This window comes from Onychostoma macrolepis, chromosome 09, assembly GCF_012432095.1.
Source record: "Onychostoma macrolepis isolate SWU-2019 chromosome 09, ASM1243209v1, whole genome shotgun sequence".
In the NCBI taxonomy this organism is placed as follows: Eukaryota; Metazoa; Chordata; class Actinopteri; order Cypriniformes; family Cyprinidae; genus Onychostoma; species Onychostoma macrolepis.
In genome coordinates, this window is record NC_081163.1 from 25065773 (window position 1) to 25087555 (window position 21783).

Sequence of the window (21783 nt, forward strand, 5' to 3'; positions counted from 1 at the left end):
AGGTTTAAGTTAAAGATTTGGTTAACCTCTTAGGATGTTTTTCCAGCATTATTGCCCAAAGTACGGCTAGGTTAGAAACACACGCATATGCTAATTTCTCATTAGATGACACAGTCAGACCTCACAAGAAGAAACATGCCAGTATGTGAAGAAACATGTCAGCGTTTAACACATTTAACACCAAATCAGCAATGTGCTAATTCCCCAGCAACACCTCTTCATATGCTGTTGACCCCTTCCCCTTTTCCCCAGTGGTTTTTCATAAGCTGTCTTTACATGGCTCAATTATGAAAGTTGAAACGGTGGTAGACACAATATCTGTGTCCTCACTTACCCCTCTGTCTCTCTCTAAGTGTCTTTATTAGCTGTTGTGTGTTTTTCAGGTCTTGGCTGAGGTGGAATGTCCTGGTTTTAAGGCTCTCTAAGGAAATCTGTCAGTACTGTCATTAGATTGCCGCTTCTAGGTTATGCTGCTCACGTGCAGTTCAGTCACTCTCAGCTTTCACAGCATTCCTCTGTTTGAGGGTCATTTACAATCTCACTTCAGCAAAGATAACGGTTGGGGATATTACTCCCACGCTGACTCACATCAGCACGGCTCTCCTCTGTAGTTTTAAACAGATACAGCTTATGAGACTTTGAAATGTGCCTTTTAGGGGGTTAACGGATGTTCTTTGTTTCTCTGTGTGTAGTATGTATATTAGTATGAATGTATTTTTATGATTCTCAGTGGGTCAGATCACCCCACAGTGCTTCTGTAGCTGAGGTTCATTATTATTTAAATGAGTTTATTACTGTGGAAAATGCAGCTTGACCGACCTGAACTCACTCACAAGAGAAGATACATTTAATATATCTCATCCATAATTTATGTATAGGTCCGACAACAGTGAGTGAATCTTACCTGTTTATGAATATACTGTATCTTGCACGTACTCTGTGGGCCTTCACCATGTTTCAATAAATAACATATGATTACGTATTACATGTCATCATTTAGATACAACTGTGGTAACCTTCAACAATAATAATAATAATAATGTCAAATGATAGGATAAAGATGGATAAAGTTGAAGGAGAGCTTATGATTTACTATGATTAATTGTAGTAATACAAATATGACAGAATAATAACCCTAAAAAGTAAAAATAGGGCACAATGTACTGTATTAATATTAATTAATTTTCCATATTTATTTTTAACTGGTGTTTTACGTGTATTTTGAATTTTGCACTTCATTGCATTGTGTTTTAAAGTTAATGGAAATCCTGTAAAATTACTGGATAATGTTCTGGCAGAAAGTTACCAGTACATTTTAGATTTTTTTTCTTCCAGTTAACATGAACACAATAATAGTATTTTGGTAGAATACAATGAGTGTTTGTAAATATTAAATAACTTAAATATTTGTAAAGTTTGATGAAGCATTTTATTATGCTTTAGATTAACTGTATACAGTTTGCATAAAGCTCTAGTATACCATTCAAATATTAGTTTATTAGGGAGAGAAAACTGTTTTACTTGTAAAACACATCCAGTAATTCTCATCTGCATCTCATTTGTAATCTTAGTTACTTGCACTTATTTAACAAATGTTCTTTACTATTTATATAATATTATAATTTGCATTTATTTATTTATTTTAAGAATAGGACTTTTTCTTGATGGTTTTCATGAGATTTACACTAGTAGTTTTGAATTAAGTTCATATGTGTCTTAATTATCGCTGTTGTATCTTTTTTGTGTAACTCAGTCAACAGCAGAAATGAGTTTCACATCTCCTTGGCTTCTTGTGAACAAGACTTCAGATATGCTACTCTGATTCAGAGAGTGTGTGTGCGTGTGTTTGTCTGTAATGTCTCTCATGCTGTACTAATGAGAAAGATGTGTCTCATGACCCTGAGATGTAGGAGTTTGCAGATCTGCAGATCACTCTGGTTGGACCGCTGTAATGTAGCCGCAGTATTTGCCGGTGAGGGTCGACTGCGGTCTTATTGTGACCAGGCTGTAATTAACACAAGGCAGAAAGACAATGAGGGACAGCAGACAGAAAAAGACCTCCATTCTTCACAGATAATTACAAAGCAGACAACAAACAAGCAGAATGTTGACTCTGAACATTGTTTGTGATCTTACCCCACAATACAATGAATGTGCAACTGATGGTCTTCGGAGAGACTCAGAGGCAGACAGATGTTCCCCATGAGCCGATAGATAGACCTTTGCCCTTTGTCTTTTAACTTGCAATGACATGAGGGCTACAACATGATTTCTAATTTCAAGATAGCAGTGGAAAGCACAGTAAATGATTGTCATCTGTTTATCATCAACATTTTTCATTGGCAACTCTAGAATTTTTTTTTTTTTTTTTGGAAGGGATCTTCTGCTGAAGGAATAAAATATTACATGGACTAAAGTGCACTTTTAATGTAAATATTAAAAGATAAGATCAACTATGTCCAGTATTTGTGGTTGATTGTGAGGAGCATTAGGAGTTTTGTGCATTAGGAGACCAGATGTGGCAGCAGACACCTAAGAGAAAATCTAGAAAATATAGAGTCTGAATAAATCAATTTGGTCACACTTTATTTTAATTTGCAGCTCATTAATAGTTAGTAAAGTAGTTGTTAAGTTTAGGTATTGGGTAGGATTAGGAATATAGAATATGGTCATGTAGAATATGTGCTTTATAATTACGAATAAACAGACAATATGTTAATAATAGGCATGCTAATTAGCAACTAGTTAATAGTAAGAATTGTTGGTAACACTTTATTTTAGGTTTTCTTAACTAGTTGCGTATTAGCATGCATATTACTAGAATATTAGCCATTTATTAGTGCATATTAATATTAGCACATATTAATGCCTTATTCTACATGACCTTATTCTACATCCCTAATCCTACCCAATACATAAATTTAACAACTACCTTACTAACTATTAATAAGCAGCAAATTAGGAATTTATTGAGGGAAAAGTCGTAGTTAACAGTGAATAAGTGTTCCCTATTCTAAAGTGTTACCGAATTGTTCCCTATACTGAAGTGTTAACATTATTTTTTAAATTTTTCTTAATGTAAGAGTCTGCCAATCACAAACAACCCTTACCTGCTTACCTTTTATTTAGAATTTAGGATTTAGAATAGCATTATTTCCTTCATTCTTTCTTTGGTCCTTCATATTAAGTGATCTTAACTACTATGTAATTACATCAAAAATAAGTACAATGTACTTATTGTGTTCGTATTGTATTGCAAAACACTTTTACTGCTATTGAGGTGGGATACAGGTAAGGTTAGGGACAGGTTTGGTGGTATGAGTTGGTTTAAGTGTGGGTTAAGGTGTAAGGGATGGGTCAACAGTGTAAGTATAAATGTGATTAGATAAACTAATTACAGATGTAATTAAATGCAGGTATTAAAAAAAATTATAATAATTATATATATATATATATATATATATAAGTACAATGTAAAAGCATGTATGTACACAAGTGCATTGTACCAAATGATTAATTTAAATGTAAGTACACAGTAGTTAAGGCCACCTAATATAAAGTGGGATCCTTTCATTGCTTGTTGTCAGTGTCCATAATGTTGCTGTGTGTTCAGATGACAGCAAACATGTGGGTAACACTTTAGAATAGGGAACACTTATTCACTATTAACTACGGCTTTTCCCTCAATAAATTACTAATTTGCTGCTTATTAATAGTTAGTGCAGTAGTTGTTAAGTTTAGGTATTGGGTAGGATTAGGGATGTAGAATAAGGTCATGTAGAATAAGGCATTAATATGTGCTTAATTAGTACTAATAAATGGCTAATATTCTAGTAATATTCATGCTAATAAGCAACTAGTTAAGAGACCCTAAAATAAAGTGTTACCAACGTGTGAATAAACTCAACCATATACAAGTCAGTTCTTTATTTTGTGTTACAAATAAATATCAGGACAGTTATACTGATTTAAGATTCCGCTGTTTTAACATTTTGCCTGATGCAAATTATAAGTCTGATCATTAAGAAAAGTAATAGCACAACTCTCCTCACAAAATGTCATAAATTAGTTACATTAGTTTATTTTTTAGGGTTAGTGGTTTGTTCAAATCCATATATAAATAATAGTTATATTAGCAAAAACCACTAAATATAATTTACTTCCAGAACAGGGTCATTGGGAAATTGTGTCTCTACCTACATTTTTGCAAAAACATGCCTATTCATAAAATTCACTGCAGCTGAAATATTCAAATAACATATAATATTCAGCAAAATACCATGGCATGACCTCAAACCACTTACCGTATTGCATGATTTGTAAACTAATACATTTAAACAAATGTATCACATATCTAGCTACATATGGCATACTGGCTTTTCTAATGTAGTAAACTTGCTTGATAACGCACCTGGTACAGCACTTGCAATGCAGTTCATTCAGGTATGTGTCCAATGCAATCATGATAAAAGAGCTAAAATACTTGTAGAAGCAAGCTAAAATGACATGGCTGCTTCAGCAAATGCATTTTTACCTCACATTTGCTTTTCCTGACAATATCAGTTTGGTTTATCACGCTTTTAGTGCCACTCACTGAATATTTCGTTTTGAAAGTGTCACAAAATGTGCAAGAGGCAAGGTATTATCATTTGATCGCCCCAGGCATGTTTTTCTAAAGAGCTTGTGTCGATTCCTTCTTGTGGTGATGCTGTGGAAGCTGAACAGTTCAAATGTTAAATGCATGTCCAGGTCTTGTTTAGGGAATAGGCTAGTATTTTTCTTTCTCTGTTCTTTGTTGGCATCTCTCTTGAGAGCAGGTGACCCTGTGAGATGCAAAACATGTCTCAAATCTCAGTATGAACACCTTGCGAGTGCTTTGGAGGATATTCTTAACAGATGTTTCTCAATAAATCCATCTTACAGCCATACAGTAGCAGACCTCTCTCTCTGAGACCCACCTGTGCGACACAGAACTGGCAGAGAACCATACAATCAATTGCTAGAAACGCAGCAGCTCAGCACGAGTTGGCACCAGGCTTTCGCTTCGATATGTATGTGTGATACCTCGGTATACGTGAAACAGCCCAGGATTCCCTCTGATCATTTTTAAAGCTCCATGTCTGTGTTAAATAAAGCAACACCTGCTGTCTTGTTGCAGTCATTTAACTCCCACGTTTGTCTCCGGGGATTGATAGGGCTGCTGGTGAGATCAAGCGAGTCTCTTCTGTCGTAGGGAAGCTGTGAACAAGCGTTTAACCACCTGGCCACTCTCAGTAATTACTATAACAGCTTCAGTGCTTCAGCTGGGATGAATCCAGGATGTTGCATTTGATGTTTTCATATGTTGCCTACAACCATTACAGAACTCTGATTCAAATGTAGCGAATGATGTTTACTTTTACTCTCTTGTAGGGTTTGATAGTCAGTTAAATGCATCACCCAAAGAGATTTCTTTCATACATTTTGTGCCAAACCTGATTCACACACACACACACACACACACAAAATATTTAAGCTTACATAGAAGGTTTATGTATTTGAATTACATATGTATACATACACATATTGACATTCATTTTAATTACACAGTTTTAACATAAATTAATGAACTTAACTTGATGCATATTTGTTAGTCATCCATTAATGAAACAGGCAGAATTTTTGCACTCACAAAATGTTGGCATTGTTTATTATTAACTACTTGCATCTTATTTCATTTAAATAATCATATTTTTCAAAATGCATTTGCTTACATTTTGTTTACCTATTACATACTGCATATTACAATCCACTTACATATGTGGCCATGTTGCCATTTGTAAATATTTAAAAAATTAAGTTTGGTGTCTTATTTTTGTGAAGTAATTCAATAGTTAGTGGCATTTTGAGAAGCAGCATTGAAGACATCAAAATAAAAACAGATTTGAGTACATATTTTGCCTTTAATAATAAGTGACATCTGTGCTTCAGCACTCTTGAAAACCACCAGCTGCTACATTTATATTCATAAGACAGATTTATGTCACTGATGTCAAATGTAATTGTTGAGAATTTGCATTTTGGAATAAACGATTCCCAAAGCTCGATTTTCCAAACTAGGGTCTGCTGCTTGCTGAAATCATTAAAATGTAAAATTAAAATAAATAAATAAAACCAAAATGAAACATCAAAGAACCATGAACATGCAAATGTTGTAAAATTATGGAAATCTCAAGGTTCTTCAAGGAAAGGTCAAAGGTCTAAGCTTAATGTTTCGGGTTCAATACAATAACTTTTGCTCAATCAACAGCATTATCATTTGTAATAATTAATAAGTGCTAACAATAATATAAGCTTCACATTTCTGCTTTTAAACCCCCGAGAAAGCATTGTCTCACAGATTTGAGGGACTAGTCAATGAGGGACTGTTTTGAATCCAAATAATTTCTTTAAAAGATTATCCATACTTAATGTACTCATGTAGCTATAATAATAGAATGATACCTTTCAAGCATTTAGGCTCGAACATTATGCTGGGCACGCACACGCTCTTACATCAGTGGCCAGATCTCTCTGTTCACCGCTATATGATCTCAGAGTCAGACTGCTCTCAGATCAGTGCCTGCTGTCTGGCAGCCGCTCGGCCAACAGATGGTCGGCAGACTGAGTTTCACAGAGAACACGTGTGTGCTGGAGGGAGAGTGTCACGACGGAGCCAGATCCTGATCTCAGAGCAGGACTGTCACAACAGGGTTTGATTTTCAGTAATGGAGCAGAGGACTGTGATTATGCAAACCAGTGCCTGACAATGATGTCACACACTCACACACACACACACACACATTTGTTTTTGTGAAAAGTGGGGACATCCCATAGGCGTAATGGTTTTTATACTGTACAAACTGTATGTGCTATTGCCCTACACCTAACCCTACCCCTTACAGGACACTTTGTGCTATTTCAGATTTTCAATACACTCCATTCTGTGTGATTTATAAGCGTTTTGAAAAGTGGGGACATGGGACATGTCCTGAAAAAATCACCTTCTCCTTGTAATATCTATGTCATACCCTTGTCATTATACAAATTTATGTCCTCATTTGTCACAAAAATGCGCACACACACACACACACACACACACACACAGCTCGAAGCTATGTTGTTCAGTGCTGATTGATTTAGAGTAAACTTTATTTTATTCAAGCACAACAGTGTGTCTTACACGCATTTTGGATATTAGTGTTACTTCAAGTGTTCCATTACAAAGTCGCTTAGTTATGATCACCAAATTTTTTAAGGATGAATGGACCACTGACTGCATTGTTTGCCGAATTGCAACATTCGGTCGGGTGTGACTAGAAGGAGTTGTGGATGCTATGTGGGTACTGATGTTCTGAATGGTTCTTACCACTATGCCCCAGTAAAATATTACTCATAGATTCGGTCGCACTTTATTTTAAGGTCCAATTCTCCCTATTAACAAACCATTAGCTATAACTTTTGCCTCAATAAACTCCTAATTTGATGCTTATTAATAGTTAGTAAGGTAATTGTTAAGTTTATGTATTGGGTAGGATTATGAATGTAGAATATGGTCATGCAGAATATGTGTTTTGTAAGCACTATTAAACAGCCAATGTGTTAATAATAGGCATGCTAATAAGCAACTAGAATTGAAATAGAATAAAATAAATAGAATTGGTCCCTATACTTGTCACACCTTTGGACTGTCTGTGTGTGTTTTTCTCCCCATGTGCTCCCGTGAACTAGTTTCTCCCTCTCGTTGATAGTCTCATTTGGTCCACCTGTGTCCCGTTCATTACCCCTCGTTAAGCCCTGTATTTATAGTATTGTCTGCCCCTTGATTCCTTGGTGTTATACGTCTACATTGATGTGCTACAGGTGTCTCCTGCCTGCCTTGTATTACCCCTTTCCTTGGATATTAAAGACTGTGATTCGCATTTTCCTCGTCTCCGCGTTCCTTGCTCTTCATAGTAGACATCGTGACAATACTAAAGTGTTACCATAATTTCTTGTGTGGCAATGGAGATTCCATACACTGACCTTAGAGTCATGTTCCCTGGTAAAAGTTCAGCAATCATATCTTGTATGTTTTCAATCAGCTGTTTAGAATCAGAACTATAAATACCGAATTAGCAAATTAATCACTCTAATCAATCAAACGGGAAAAGTCTGAAATTGCTTGTGATTCAGTGTGATTCACTCACACACACATTAAATCATTTGCTGCAAGGTTCATTACACAGAAAACTAATAGTATACCTCTTGTCAATAATCTGCCAGTTTGAGGCATTATTCATATCTAGAATAAATATTGTAGGATCGAGTTCAGAATTTAAGGTCACTGCAATTTTAATAAACACATACCAAATAATTGCAAATGGTTGACTTAATAGCACTTTAATGAAAATGTATTCCATTGTCTTTGAAATATGATTAAAGTGCACTGCCGATAGTATTGGTGAGTGTTTATTGTAAACTAAAATATCCTTAATTATGTAACACTTTATTTTATGGTGTCCTTGTTACACTTTACATGCACTTACTATATGCACTTATAACAATAAATTATGCATAATTACATGCAACTAACCCTGAACCAAACCCTAATCCTAACCCTAAGAATAGTAAGTACATGTAGTTAATTAATTTTACCTAGTACTTAAATGTATAATTACACTGTAACAAGGACACCTTAAAATAAAGTGTAACCCTTAATTTCTATTGAACCTTATTATTGTTATTTGTTTATTTAAATATATTTGTAGTTACACATTTGTATTGATAAATTTGCAGTTTAGTGTATTTAAAATATATTAACTTTATATGTAATATTGAATAAGACACTACAGTTCAAATTCTAATCAAGTACTACATCAAAATAAGAGTACTTCTTTAAAGCACAACAAAAGAACCATTAAAACATTCAGATTATTTAGTACATTTAAAGCATACTTTAAAATTAAACTTTTACCTTGACATTAATACAAATTGTGCAGTTCTAAAGTATATGTGAGTTAAGAAACAGTCATAAAAGTGTCTCTCTTTAAGTAAGAGGCATTTTATTTCATATTTTATTATCTGCAAGTACATTTTTTTGCAAACAATTTTAAGATTTGACGTACACTACAAGTGCACATTTTATACAGGTAAGCACACTTTTTTTCACATGGGTGTCTTGTGAATTCTACTACTTTTTATGCATTTGGCAAATGGTTTTGTTTAAAGTGACTTGCATTGCACTCATGGTATACATTTGATCAGTTCATGCATAATCTGGTTATCAAACCCATCGATTTTGGCATTAACACCATGCTCTTTTAAGCTATAGGAACACTACTGTGTTAAATGTTGCTGTGAAGTAGGCCTGTCTGACTTGTTCAGTTAAGAATGGTTTGTAAGCTCTCTAACAGTGATGGCAGGTGTCTTCTGTTAGGGATGAAAGCTTGCAGTCTGTATCCAAGGTTTCCTGTACACTTACCCTGTACACTTATTAGGCATATGAAGTCTGTGAAGATTCTCAGTCAGTTAACTCCAACATCTTAAACTAAATTGGAAAGACATGTCACAGATGCTCACTAGCAAATTCTACAAGAAAATCATCTGAATGACAAAGCATGTTCAGTAATCTTCACATCCTAACATCAAAAGCGATTTTCGGAAAGACTCAACTCATAACATAAATTATTCAGGCGTTTGACCGTCTGGACTGGCATTTTCTGACACAACAGACTTTGACAATCCTCCTCCTCGCCTTAATGGGGAAGACCGCTGCTGTATCCATGGAGATTTCCAGTATTCCATGAAGTGGGAGGAAATGAAAGATGATTGACAGGTTGTGAACGCTCCTCTGCCCTGTTACCAGATGATTGACACCAATGGCGAGGGGCGTAGTGGGTAAAATGGATTTTGTGAGGTGTGTGTGACATTTTTGATTTACACACACACACACACACTGGCTCAATTTAGCCTTGCCCACTTTCCCATCTGAGATTTATCCTCTAAGGCAGTGAAGTTAAGTCTCAGTGAGGGTAAATACATGCTCTCTCTCTTTTAGAAAATGTTCTGCATGTGTCATCTCCCTCTGCGTTTGGTCAAGGCCCATTAACTCCAAACAGCAAAGAGGCTTCAATATGACATCGCCTGAATAACAATAGCATTTCGGCTCATGCCTCAATGTCAGCTATATTTAGAGAGCCGCCTTCAACCTCTCACAGGCGTCCGTTCTCAGCTTTTTTTTAAGGTGTTTATAAATGGACAGTTCCAGCTGTAAAATCTGAATGAATGAACTATGCTGTGACATAGCCGTTAAAAGCACACTGTAATAGCCTACAGTTAAATGAATTCATTGTATTAGTTGATGGAAGAGTTGGTTTATTATTAATTAGATTTTTATTTAACTATATTTTCTGAGTGGCAAGTGTGCAATGTGCTCTGAGGAACCTGATATTGTGAGTAATCGTAATGGTTTTATGAGATGGAAATTTTGTATGGATTTTAGTTATTTGATTCATTTTGTAGCATTGTTTTATGGTTGCTAGTTTGGTCTGAGTGGTTGCTAGAATATAACTCCACCCAGGCTGATTGGAAATACGTGCCTCTACCTACGTTTTTGCAAAACTCACAAATTGTACCTATCCATATGAATCACTGCAGTTTCCAGCTGAAATGTACACTAGAGGCAGTAAACCTCTGACTACTTTATTCCTTTTTACACAAATTATGCTTTACAGCGCCAGCGTTTCGATTAAGAAAACCTTTGTTTTTTTTTCTAATTTATGCATTCCTTCCTTGAATTTTTGCACAATTCCAAAATATTATGTTATGATTTCAAAACAATTTAAACATGCAACGTATGTGTTTTTAACTCCGGTACAAACCCACATGGTGTTATGGAAGGAACAGAGGAAGCATGCGGATCCATCTGCAGAGCTTTTATTAAGAGGCGTGGTTACAATCAGGCAAGGGTCAGACAATGGCAAACAGGGATGTAGAAGACAAGACACAGAGCAGTCCGGTAAACAAGCGAGGGTCAATCAACGGCGAACGTAATCCAATAGGGCAAAACTAAGAGAGATAATCCAGGTACACGGTAATAGTTCAGGCGAGGCGCAAACACAACAGCAAGGCAAAGGGATATCCAAGATACACAGGCTAGAATCAAAACATGGGAAAACAGGCAAGGCAAGACTATGACTATGACTGTGACTATGAAAACTAAGACAGGCTCCGTAAAGTTCATCAGCTAGGGTAGCGATATATGCTTACAATATTCGGCAGTGAGAAAGAGGAAGTCCATGGCTTATGCAGAGTGTGTGATTGGTTACAGCCGTGTGCATGTAATCAGTGCAATAGATGATGGGAAATGTAGTCCAAGGTAACATGAAACAGTCTGTGCAGTGTGAGAGTCAACACAATAGAAGGGCGACTTCTGGTGGCAATCGGACGGAAGTCCACAGACCGGATTCGTGACACATGGAAGGCAGTTTAAATAGAATGCATTGATATAGCAATTTTGCTTTGGTTAATGCTATCGGATATGTTTAGGGTTGGGTTTTGGATTAGGTATGCTATTTTCCAACATGAAAGAACCTTTAAGCGACACTCCCTGTACATTTGAATTCTGAACTGCATGCAATACATACCTAAAGCAGCGAAATAAAAATGCAGCAATATTTGCCTGTACCAATGTAATAAAAAACATGCCATGGTCACGTTTATTTTGAAACTGCCGTGAAACATGCAATAAGGTTCGTAATATCTGTGTTGCAGAAGTGTCACCAAAAAGCTAATTTTTCATGAGCCTGGATTGACATTATTTGGTGTTGTTATTTGGAAGTTAACTAGATATGGCTCTCTAAATGTAAATTTATGAGATTTTTTTATCTTTTCTAATCATCTTCTAGGGGAAATTTGCAAATATGAATGCTTGAAAAAGTAGTAGACTGTCTTTCCTCAACAGGCCGTATATAGGGGCAGTTACACACCGAAATTCAATACTTTGGATTAGAGTTTTAAAGGGGTCATCAGATACAAAATTCACTTTTACATGTTGTTTGAACATAACTGTGTGTTGGCAGCGTGTGTACACAACCACCCTATAATGATAAAAATCCACCCAGTTCTTTTTTTTAAATTCCCAAAAATCATGAGCACTGTCTCAGACCAAGCCGTTCACAGATTCTTAGCAGTGTGACATCACAAAGACACAGGCCCCTCCCATGATTGTTGATTGACACTGGTGTTTTATCACAGACCTGTCTTGAGTCAGCTGTAAACAGTCTGCAATTGTTTCTACGTTTCTAAAGTTTACGGTCTAAAGAACTGCTCGTCATCCCACAGAAGAGAGGGGTGGGGTGAGCAAAGCTCATTAGCATCTTAAGGGACATGCACAGAAATGGGTTGCTGTGAACAGAGCTGTTTTTGACATGGTAAAAAGGGTGTTGTTTTACACTACCAATTTTAACCAAAGTATGTTATAGACTATTCATGAAGACCCTAAAGAATCATATCAATTTGTGGAAAATGGGCATCCGATGACCCCATTTTGGATGGAGGATTTTAGACCTAGCAATACCCAACAGTCATGGTAAAATCAGTGTAATGCATGACCTCTCATGGCTTATTGTTTCAGGAGTCTGTTTTGTGTCAGAGTTGTTGTGTTGTTGGCTGTACAGTGTTACTGCCAAATGACAAATTACTTCCTCTCTACTCTTGGGGGTTTTCACCCTTAGTCAGGACTGCTGCCGTCACACGTTTCGTTATGCCTATGGTCTAATGTCCTGAGAGGGGTGGTGAATCTGATTAGTGTCCAATTAGTTTTCATGAAGACAATGAAATTTTGCACGTGTGTAATTCCAGTAGTCAGCTTTTCCCATTTCTCCAATGGGCATCGGCTCTCATTATTATGGCAACCAAAGAGCTGAAATTTGTCATAGTGGCCTTGTGAGCTACTTCTCCAGAACTCATTCCTTTAATCTCTGTGGCTTCCAGGGAAATCACCTGCATACTGCATATGTATAAATTAATGACGGCTCAGCGCTGAATGATTTTAGATGAGTGAAATTATATTATGCTGTTTTCATCCCTTTTTCAGTACTATAATTATATATATATATATATATATATATATATATATATATATTTATAAACAATATATTTTAAGCAGTGCTTCTCTAATCATTGAGGATTCACTAAAGATCACTTACATTGATTTAGTTCCCTATAGTAACTGCAACAGTAACTGCCACATTTTTTCAGCTACATCGTTCTCAAAGTATTTATCCCATGGTCACTTCCTCTTTTATCCTAATTTGTTTTCCGCTTGCTCACAGTTGGTGGATCTTTATCTTTAGGATGTTGTTGTTACAGTTCTGAAAAAAAAAAAAAAAGATTGATGGCTTCAACAAAGGCATGTATTGATTAATCGTAGGTCTCACAGTAGGTCTGTCTTGAAAGGCTGCGATGAAATTGTTAAAAATCAATTACTCTATGGAGAAAATGAATGGGATTTTTAATCATTCATTTCAACCCGGCTGTTGTGTTTTGTCTTCTAAATGAATTATGCAAATCAGTTGATGAAGAAAAGAAAATAAACAAGCAACTCATCTTAAAATGCAGTGTTTTTGGAAGGTGAGTTGTGCAGATTCTTGTCTTGTTTCGCCTCTCTTGCAGACCAGAAAGTTTCAGATTGCGTGGAATACAGCAGATTACACAATCTGGCATAGTTTATTCGCACTTTACAGCATCACCAAACTGCTATTATCCAGGCACCTGAATCACAATAACTATAGTTTTGGAACATAGTTAGAGTCTAGTAAGAGGAGGTGTGGTTCCTGAGTTGATCAAAAATTAAATATACTGAGATACTAGGTAGAGCAGCCTTACTATACTTTATCTTGAACATTAACATATTCTCAAAGCTTACCGATAGTGATAGACGAGAAGAAAAGTATGAAATTGACATTTATCTAGAATAAATGTGCTGTCATTTATCTCATTTAACATCATCTGGGACATCTGGGAAACAGATAGTAGTGCAGTACAGGTAGATTGTATAGTTTAAGTGTGTGTGTAAGTGAGAGTATGTTAAGCCTCAGAAATGGGGTAGCACTAATGAGTGGTGACAGTGACTCTGCGGATAACGAGCATTCCCCGCGAGGCTGATTCCCACTTGGGATATCAGGTTCCTGCAGGTAGCTTCACATCCGCTCCTCACCAGCAGGAAAAACTAATGAGGAGCGATCCGGCATTAGCATAGCATTCCATCTACTATTGACAGTCCTGTTCATGTGGCTACAGCATTCACATGGGAATCCCAATTTATTCAGAGTGCTACTGAGACCGGCAGGACAGACAGAAGCTGTTCATGACAGGCCAAAGAAAACTCTGGATGTTCCCTGAAATTATTCCTGGAATATTTGATTTTCTGTTGTGTAGTAGCTCTGTCTGGGTAGATTTCATCACTGGATCTCACTAACAATTAAGATGACAAGGTTTGTTGGACATTTACCATGGTATTGTTTGAAATACCATGGAGTATCATGCACTGCAAATAGCAAGGTACATCAAAATAGTATTCAATCAGTACCATGGTATATCAAAGTAATGTGGTGTGTTGTCACCTGACACCATCACTGTAAAATGTGACCCTGGACCACAAAACCAGTCATAAGGATCCTTTTTTTGAAATTGAGATTCATACATCATCTGGAAGTTAAATAAGCGTTCAATTGATGTATGGTTTGTAAGGATAGGACAATATTTGGCTGAGATACAACTATTTGAAAATCTGAGAGTGCAAAAAAATCTAAATGCTGAGAAAATTGCCTTTAAAGTTGTCCAAATGAAGTTCTTAGCATTGCATATTAATAATCAAAAATTAAGTTTTGATATATTTACAGTAGGAAATTTACAAAATATCTTCATGGAACATGATCTTGATTTTTGACATAAAAGAAAAATCGATCATTTTGGCCCATACAATGTATTGTTGGCTTTTACTACAAATATACCTGTGCGACTTAAGACCGGTTTTGTGGTCCAGGGTCACATATGGTACCTCCACTGTATTTTTGTAAGGAGCTTGCAGCAGGCAATATGTGAATGGATTTTTGCATGAAGCCATCATACCCATCTGAAGATCTGAAGGGAATATCAGATGTCTTGTTTAGGGTTTTTGGTGCAACAGCTGCAGTGAACTAATTTATTTTTCCTGTGTTTCCTCTTGAGTGAGAAAGATTCCCTAAAACACAGGAGAATACACATGTCTGGCTAGTTCATTGACTGTACTACTTAGTGTGTTTACACCTGGTAGTAACATCTATCCCAGGTGGTCCTATCGCAAATGGTCAGCAGAGACCGATTACAGTTTACACCTGGTATTAACACACATATCAAACGCCTATCCGTTGATAGTTATTCAATTTTCTAGGGTCTTTATGTTGATGTCAGGCATTCTGAAGGTCTCTTGTGTTTTGTAGATGCATATGCATGCATGTGGGAAAAAGAATTGCGCTTAATTGTTCTGACTGTGCACTGAATGTGCAGTGTACTTCAAATCTTACATAAGTGCACTTAACAGTACATTTTAAACATATTTAAAAGGTAATATAAGTCATTATGAAATTACATATAGATGTGTGTGTACTTAAGCCCTACTAAAGTGGGCGAAAAAAGCACTCTAAAGTTCAACTCATTGCGTTAAATATTAATTTAAACTAAATTTTCATTCAAGTGGCCAAAATCATTACATTCAGTTTGCACGTAAGTATATTATTTCCATAATAATTTCTATTTTTGAAAGCATGCCCAAGTGTATTTCTTTTTTTCACAAGATGTCAAAATATTACTTGTTGCAGCTCTACTAAGATTTATTCAAACTTCTATGCACTGCAGATCACATATTTTGTTAACAGAGTTTCTTTTTTGTTACATTTGTGTTTACAAATTTGTAAAGAAATAAAGGAAATCAAGGTCAATATTTTATCCATAAATCTCCTTTTAAGACTACCTCAGTAATCCATAACTGATGGCTAACTGTATTTTGGATGGTTTTCATGAAGAAAGGAAACACGGCTGTAGACGAAACATAAAGAGATCCAGCTGGAGATGTTGTGATGAAAACAATCAGAGAATTGACTGGTTATTAATCAAAAGCATATGGATTTCTCTTTCATTCGTATAATAGCTTGCAGACTCGTGGGTGTCCCTTTGTTTTGAAGTTCACATACAATATGTGGTTTTGTCATTTATAAATTGTCTCCTGTCGGTCTAAACGGTGTCTCTCACAGCCATAAAGGCGTTTTCTCTGCAAATCAAGATGAAAAAAATCATATCAAAGCCAGTGCACCACTGTACATCTTTTTCCTCATTAATTAGTAATTAACTGCGGTTTAAGTGCTGGAAGGAGAGTGGTGTGTGTGTGTTCTGGCATAAAGAGAAGACCATTGTTTTTGTCCTTATTCATTTGTGTAAAACAGTCCATGACACTGGTATGTAGTGCTCTGTTTGGGGAAAATTATGGGATCACCTGAAGTGTGTCTTTGTCAAAGACTTTGTTTGGTTGTCTATTCGGGTCAGGAGGAACAGTACTTTGATCTGCATTACGATAAGTGCATTTACACACAAACACACACCTATTAATGCTGTTAGGTGATATTCAGGAATTAATCTAGCTTTGTTTAACTGAAATTTAATGTGCTTGTAATGATGAACTCAATATGGCGTGTGCATAAATTATTCAGTTGTATTAAATTATCTTTTGAGATCCCATTAGTATTCCAATATGCTCACATTAAAATTTATAGGTTTACGTGTATATACTGTACATGTTTTATGCTTGGCTAGAGATTGACTGAGTATAATCCTATACCAATCCCAGAACAAGACGTCCATTTCTCAGTCAATAATGGAAAAGCTTTGTGCGAGACATGTAGGCTATTTAAATTTGGGGGCATTAATTGGGAACACATTTCACACCCTTGTGAAAAAGAAGTACACTTTAGTTACAGTATATCTTTAGTATATCTTTAACTACAGTTTAAATTATGATTGTGTACTTTACATGTTCTTTAGTATGCAAGTTAAGAACAGTTAAAGCTGCAGTCCGTAAGTTTTGCCTCTTTGTCGCCATCTCTGTTTGAAAACCTGGACTTGCAGTTACTTGCGGAACCATGTCCTCTGGCACGGCTCCAGCGCAGATGAATCCTGTATTTAGTAATCACAGATTCTAGCCTACGTCTTGGAATATATGACCCAAATAAGAATTTTCACTGTATATTGTCATCTGAACAAGTAAGTAACTTGTTAACAAATCTGCCACGTATGTTCTGACCAACTGAGGAAAAAAGCATTACAATAAACGGATCTACCAATGGTGATTAAGTGTAACGATCGGTTAACTCATATCACATCAAACCGTGCAAATTATTATTATTTTTACACTTTATTCTCAAATTATTAATGTTAACAACTTCAGCATTGCGTGACTATGAGTATAGTGTGTGTTAGCGTGTAGATTTCAATTTCTGTACAGTCTAATCTCCGATTGTCATACCATTCGAATTTCATGTTAAGAAATTGTTTTAACCCAAAAAGAAAACATGCTCCCTTCGAACTGGTTTTCTGTAAAATACAAATTAATCCCAGGCTATCTGTAATCAGAAGCACATTTAAAATTGGAATATAATTTAATTTCATTCACATGTGTTTCATATAATCCTTTCTGGATTACAATCCACCATCAAAATTATTTTTTTGACATTGAATTATTCTAGCTGCTGTGAGAAAAGGCTATAAACGATCCGCCACCTGCAGGATCCTCAAATGCTATTGCCTACTAGCCGGAACAACTTCTTTATGTTTACAGATGTGACGTAACGTAACGACGCAGTGCCATGCTTGAATGTCCCGCAAAAACTTACCCGTACCACTCAAATTAGAAAACATTATTATAAGCTAACCGTTGTGAATCGGGCTAAAGTAAGGAGAAAGTAAGTGAACACTGGCTGGTTATGTACTTGCTCAAATTTTGAATTTGGATCATTTTTAACCAAAAAAAGTTACGGACTGCAGCTTTAAGCAATGCGAATGGTTCAGCCCGACGGTGGAAAAGCAGCTACAATCACTACAAGTGTAAATTCAATTCAGTTGAGCACACTTCTTTTTCACAAAGGTAAATCATTTGATCATTTTTTTATTATGTATCAGTGTCTTTTAAAATGTAGGAAATTTGGAAAGACCTGCACTATACAGTGCTTAAATATCTGCACATATTTAATCATAAGTAAATTATGTAGCGATATTCAATGATTGTATTCTAGTGTCAGTTTGTGTTTATTTGTTTTATAGATGCATGTATGTTTCCCTTTATCTGCTGTTATGCCATGGACCTCGGTCAGAGAGACATCAGACAACACACACACACACAGTCTCTTGGCCTCCTTCCAGGCATAATCTTTGTACACTCTTGTCAAAATGTTTTGAGCTCCTGATTGGTCAGTATTACTGAAATTACCCACCAATCAGAGAGATGGATGATGACTGATGATGTCAGAGAGAGGCGGACGGTTTGTGCATATATATGTGTGTGTTTGTTCAGTCAGGAGTTGATGGTGTCACCATATGTATATATGGAAATACAGGTGTGGCATGCTGTCTGCCTCTCTCATCAGCAGAAAGACAGGTATTTACACAGCTCTCTCTCTCTCTCTCTCTCTCTCTCTCACACACACACACACACACACACACACACTTTTCTGTTTGTTTATCTGCTCTCTCCTCTGTGTTTGGACATGTGTGCCCTGTTTGTGTTCTGTATTGGTGAGTCATCATTCATTTTGAGATTGTGTTTAGTTGGGTGATTGAATTATACCTGTTCACATGCATGATCTACATTAGTACAGAAGAGGAAGGACAGACTTAACTTCTGTATTAAAGTTAAAGTTATATATTGATTGACACCAGTACTACTAAGATTTATAACTCTATACTTTGTGTTTTCTTACCTTGGCATTAAATTACAGAAGACTTGTTCACTGCTGCATGAGTGTTTCCAATACATCTGACAAAAAAATTACAGATTATTTTATTTACATAATATTAATTTGACTCGATAGTTTTTCATCTTTACTCTTTTTCCTTCAAATGGGAACACGGCAGTTTTATGTGTTGTAGTTTATGTTCACAATAGAAGTTTAAACAACTTCTATATTGTAATGATTGTAATAATTTTTGAAAGTGTTACAAGAGTTGTATTTTTAAGAAGCAATACAATGTAAGTAGAAATATGTTTTATGTCTCAGAATACACAGTGGGCCTCACAATGCAATGGCAAATCTTTAAAGCAAAATCTGAAAAGTAGATTTACAGGCTTTTTTCAGCTTTATGAAGATTTTATTTTCTGTTGTGTGTTACTTATCATGACAAAACCTCAAATGTGCTTTTATTAAAATAGTATCTTAACTCAAAAACAGTTGAAACATTGTGAACATAATATACATTAAATGCATATAGTCTCTTGGCTGGTTTAGTTTATTCATGTGGGCGTGATGTCGTGTGACTTCTTGTATGTATAATGTGTGTAATGCTGGTGTATTGGGTTTGTTGTGTTGTTTTTTCAGTGACATTAGTGAGGTTTGGTCGCTGCGGGTCATATTGGCGGTCCTGGTGGCACATTGATTCTCCTCTCAGCTTCTAATTAGCAGTGTGACATGCATTCTCCATCAATACTTCATAGATTTTTCAGTGTTTTTGCATGTGACAGCAAGGGAATGTCATGAGGTTTTGGTTGGAAAACTGTCAGAGAGAAAAACAAGAAGCAATGTAATGAAAGGTTGAAGGTTGAATGAAAGATGGTGTGATAACCGTTGCTGACATGCATATGGTGCAGCTCCAGGCATTTAGAGTATGTATGTTTGTGTGTGCGTGTATTTGCATCGTTTGGTAGATTGTTAGATAGCAGGAATCAGTTATGGGTTAAAAGTGGCAAGCTCTCTTTCAATGGTGTGTGTGTGTGTGTAGGCCTGAGGATAATCTTTTCTTGATTTATTTTGGGTGTAATCATGCCTTTAATTAGTGATGTTTTCTAAGGCAAGCATTATTATTGCTATTGCTATGGTTGGGGATTTCAACTAACCGCTAACCCTAAGTATTAAACCAACTCTAAGTCATGAATGATACTTCAGATTATACAGTTTATTGATAAGTGGTATACTGTTGCTTTTCTAAATACAGTTTACATTTTTTTGCAATATGGAAGATAATCTGAAAACATCTGATAGACTTGTACTGAAAGTAGGGACCTGAGTCATATTTAGAAACCAGAATATAACAGATTTTAGAGTGGGCTCTTTTGAGTTGGGCAACTTTCAAAAACACCCTAGCAACCATCCAGAACACACTAGAAACTGCACAGCAGCACACATATGGTTAAAATAATAAAGTACTTTAGTATGTTAGTCAACAAATCAAAATGAGTTCACTTCTTTAATGATTTAAAATGTACTTTAAAGTAAAACTTTCACAAAATTATATATATATATTTTTAAGTCTACTTAAATGTGTTAAGAAACATGAAAGTATACTTTTTAAGTACACTTAAGTGGCCTTTTTATTAATATTATATTTTCTGGAAAAAAAAAGTTTATTTTTTAAATCTATGTTTAAGATTTGATGTACATGACAATAGCACACTGGTAACACTTTAGTATAGGGACTAATTCTCCCTTTTAACTAGTTGCTTATGAGCATGCCTATCATTAACATATTGGCTGTTTATTAGTACTTATAAAGCACATATTCTGCATGACCATATTCTACATCCCTAATACTACCCAATACCTAAACTTACTATTATACTAATTATTATAATTATTAATAATTATCAATTTAATTAATAATTTATAACTATTACTAATTATTATTATTATACTGTCACGGTGCACACAGCAGGGAGGAACGAGGACCACGGAGACGATGATAACTTTCAAAATAACAGTCTTTAATAAACTCAAACAGGGCAGGGCAGGGCAAGGCAAGACAAGGCAGGGCTGAGACACACGGGAACACAAGGAACGTAACGAGTAGACCAGACAACACTAACTAAACAGACAGGAACTTATATACACAAGATAATTAACAACACACAACTGGACGGAATCATAATCAACCTAAACATGGACAGGAAAATGACCAAATAAGGACACGACACATGACACAGGACTGACATATACTTAGGCAAAAATCATAGTTAATGGTTTGTTAATGGCCTTAAAATAAAGTGTGACCAGCACATTCAGAACAATTAGGTGCACTTCTTTTTCACAGTGGAACGCATGAATGATTAGTTTTGTCAAGTGGAATGTTTGGGACCGTAGAAATGCGCCTTGGGGACGAAGAAATATTGTCATGTCACGTCCCTGTTTTTTTTTTTTTTTTTTTTAAAGGAATGATCTTACATACTCTCTATTTGTTTGTAATGTCTAAAAGATTTATGCCATGGGACATCTTGATCCATAATCTCTTCCATTACAGAACATTAGCAAACATGTTTGTCATTGACCTAATAGATGTGCACTGAACCATGCAGGCATATTTCAGACATCAAGTACAGAACAGGGACCCCGTATGTCCCCAACAGCTTGATTTACTGAGTCGATATGGAGATCCGTTTAAATGGGATTTGTGTTTTGTTAAATCCAATCTCTGGATTCTGTGTTATAGCATCTGATCAGCATAGGGCCGCTTGCCTACATTACTATAAGCTATATGCTGAGATTACTC

At 35.8% G+C, this 21783-nt stretch overlaps 1 protein-coding gene across 4 annotated transcripts in view; it reads left to right on the forward strand.

The window, feature by feature from the left end:
• Positions 1-21783, forward strand: part of kalrna (kalirin RhoGEF kinase a) — a 259304-nt gene that overhangs the window by 61432 nt on the left and 176089 nt on the right. The window contains exon 1 of one of the 4 annotated variants that reach the window (XM_058786374.1): positions 18622-18685. The exons of the other annotated variants lie outside the window; for them this stretch is intronic. Within the exon in view, the coding sequence (XP_058642357.1) occupies positions 18625-18685 (61 nt within the window). The 5' untranslated portion in view covers positions 18622-18624. Of the gene's footprint in view, positions 1-18621; positions 18686-21783 lie in introns of those variants that run through there. 4 annotated transcript variants of the gene reach the window in all.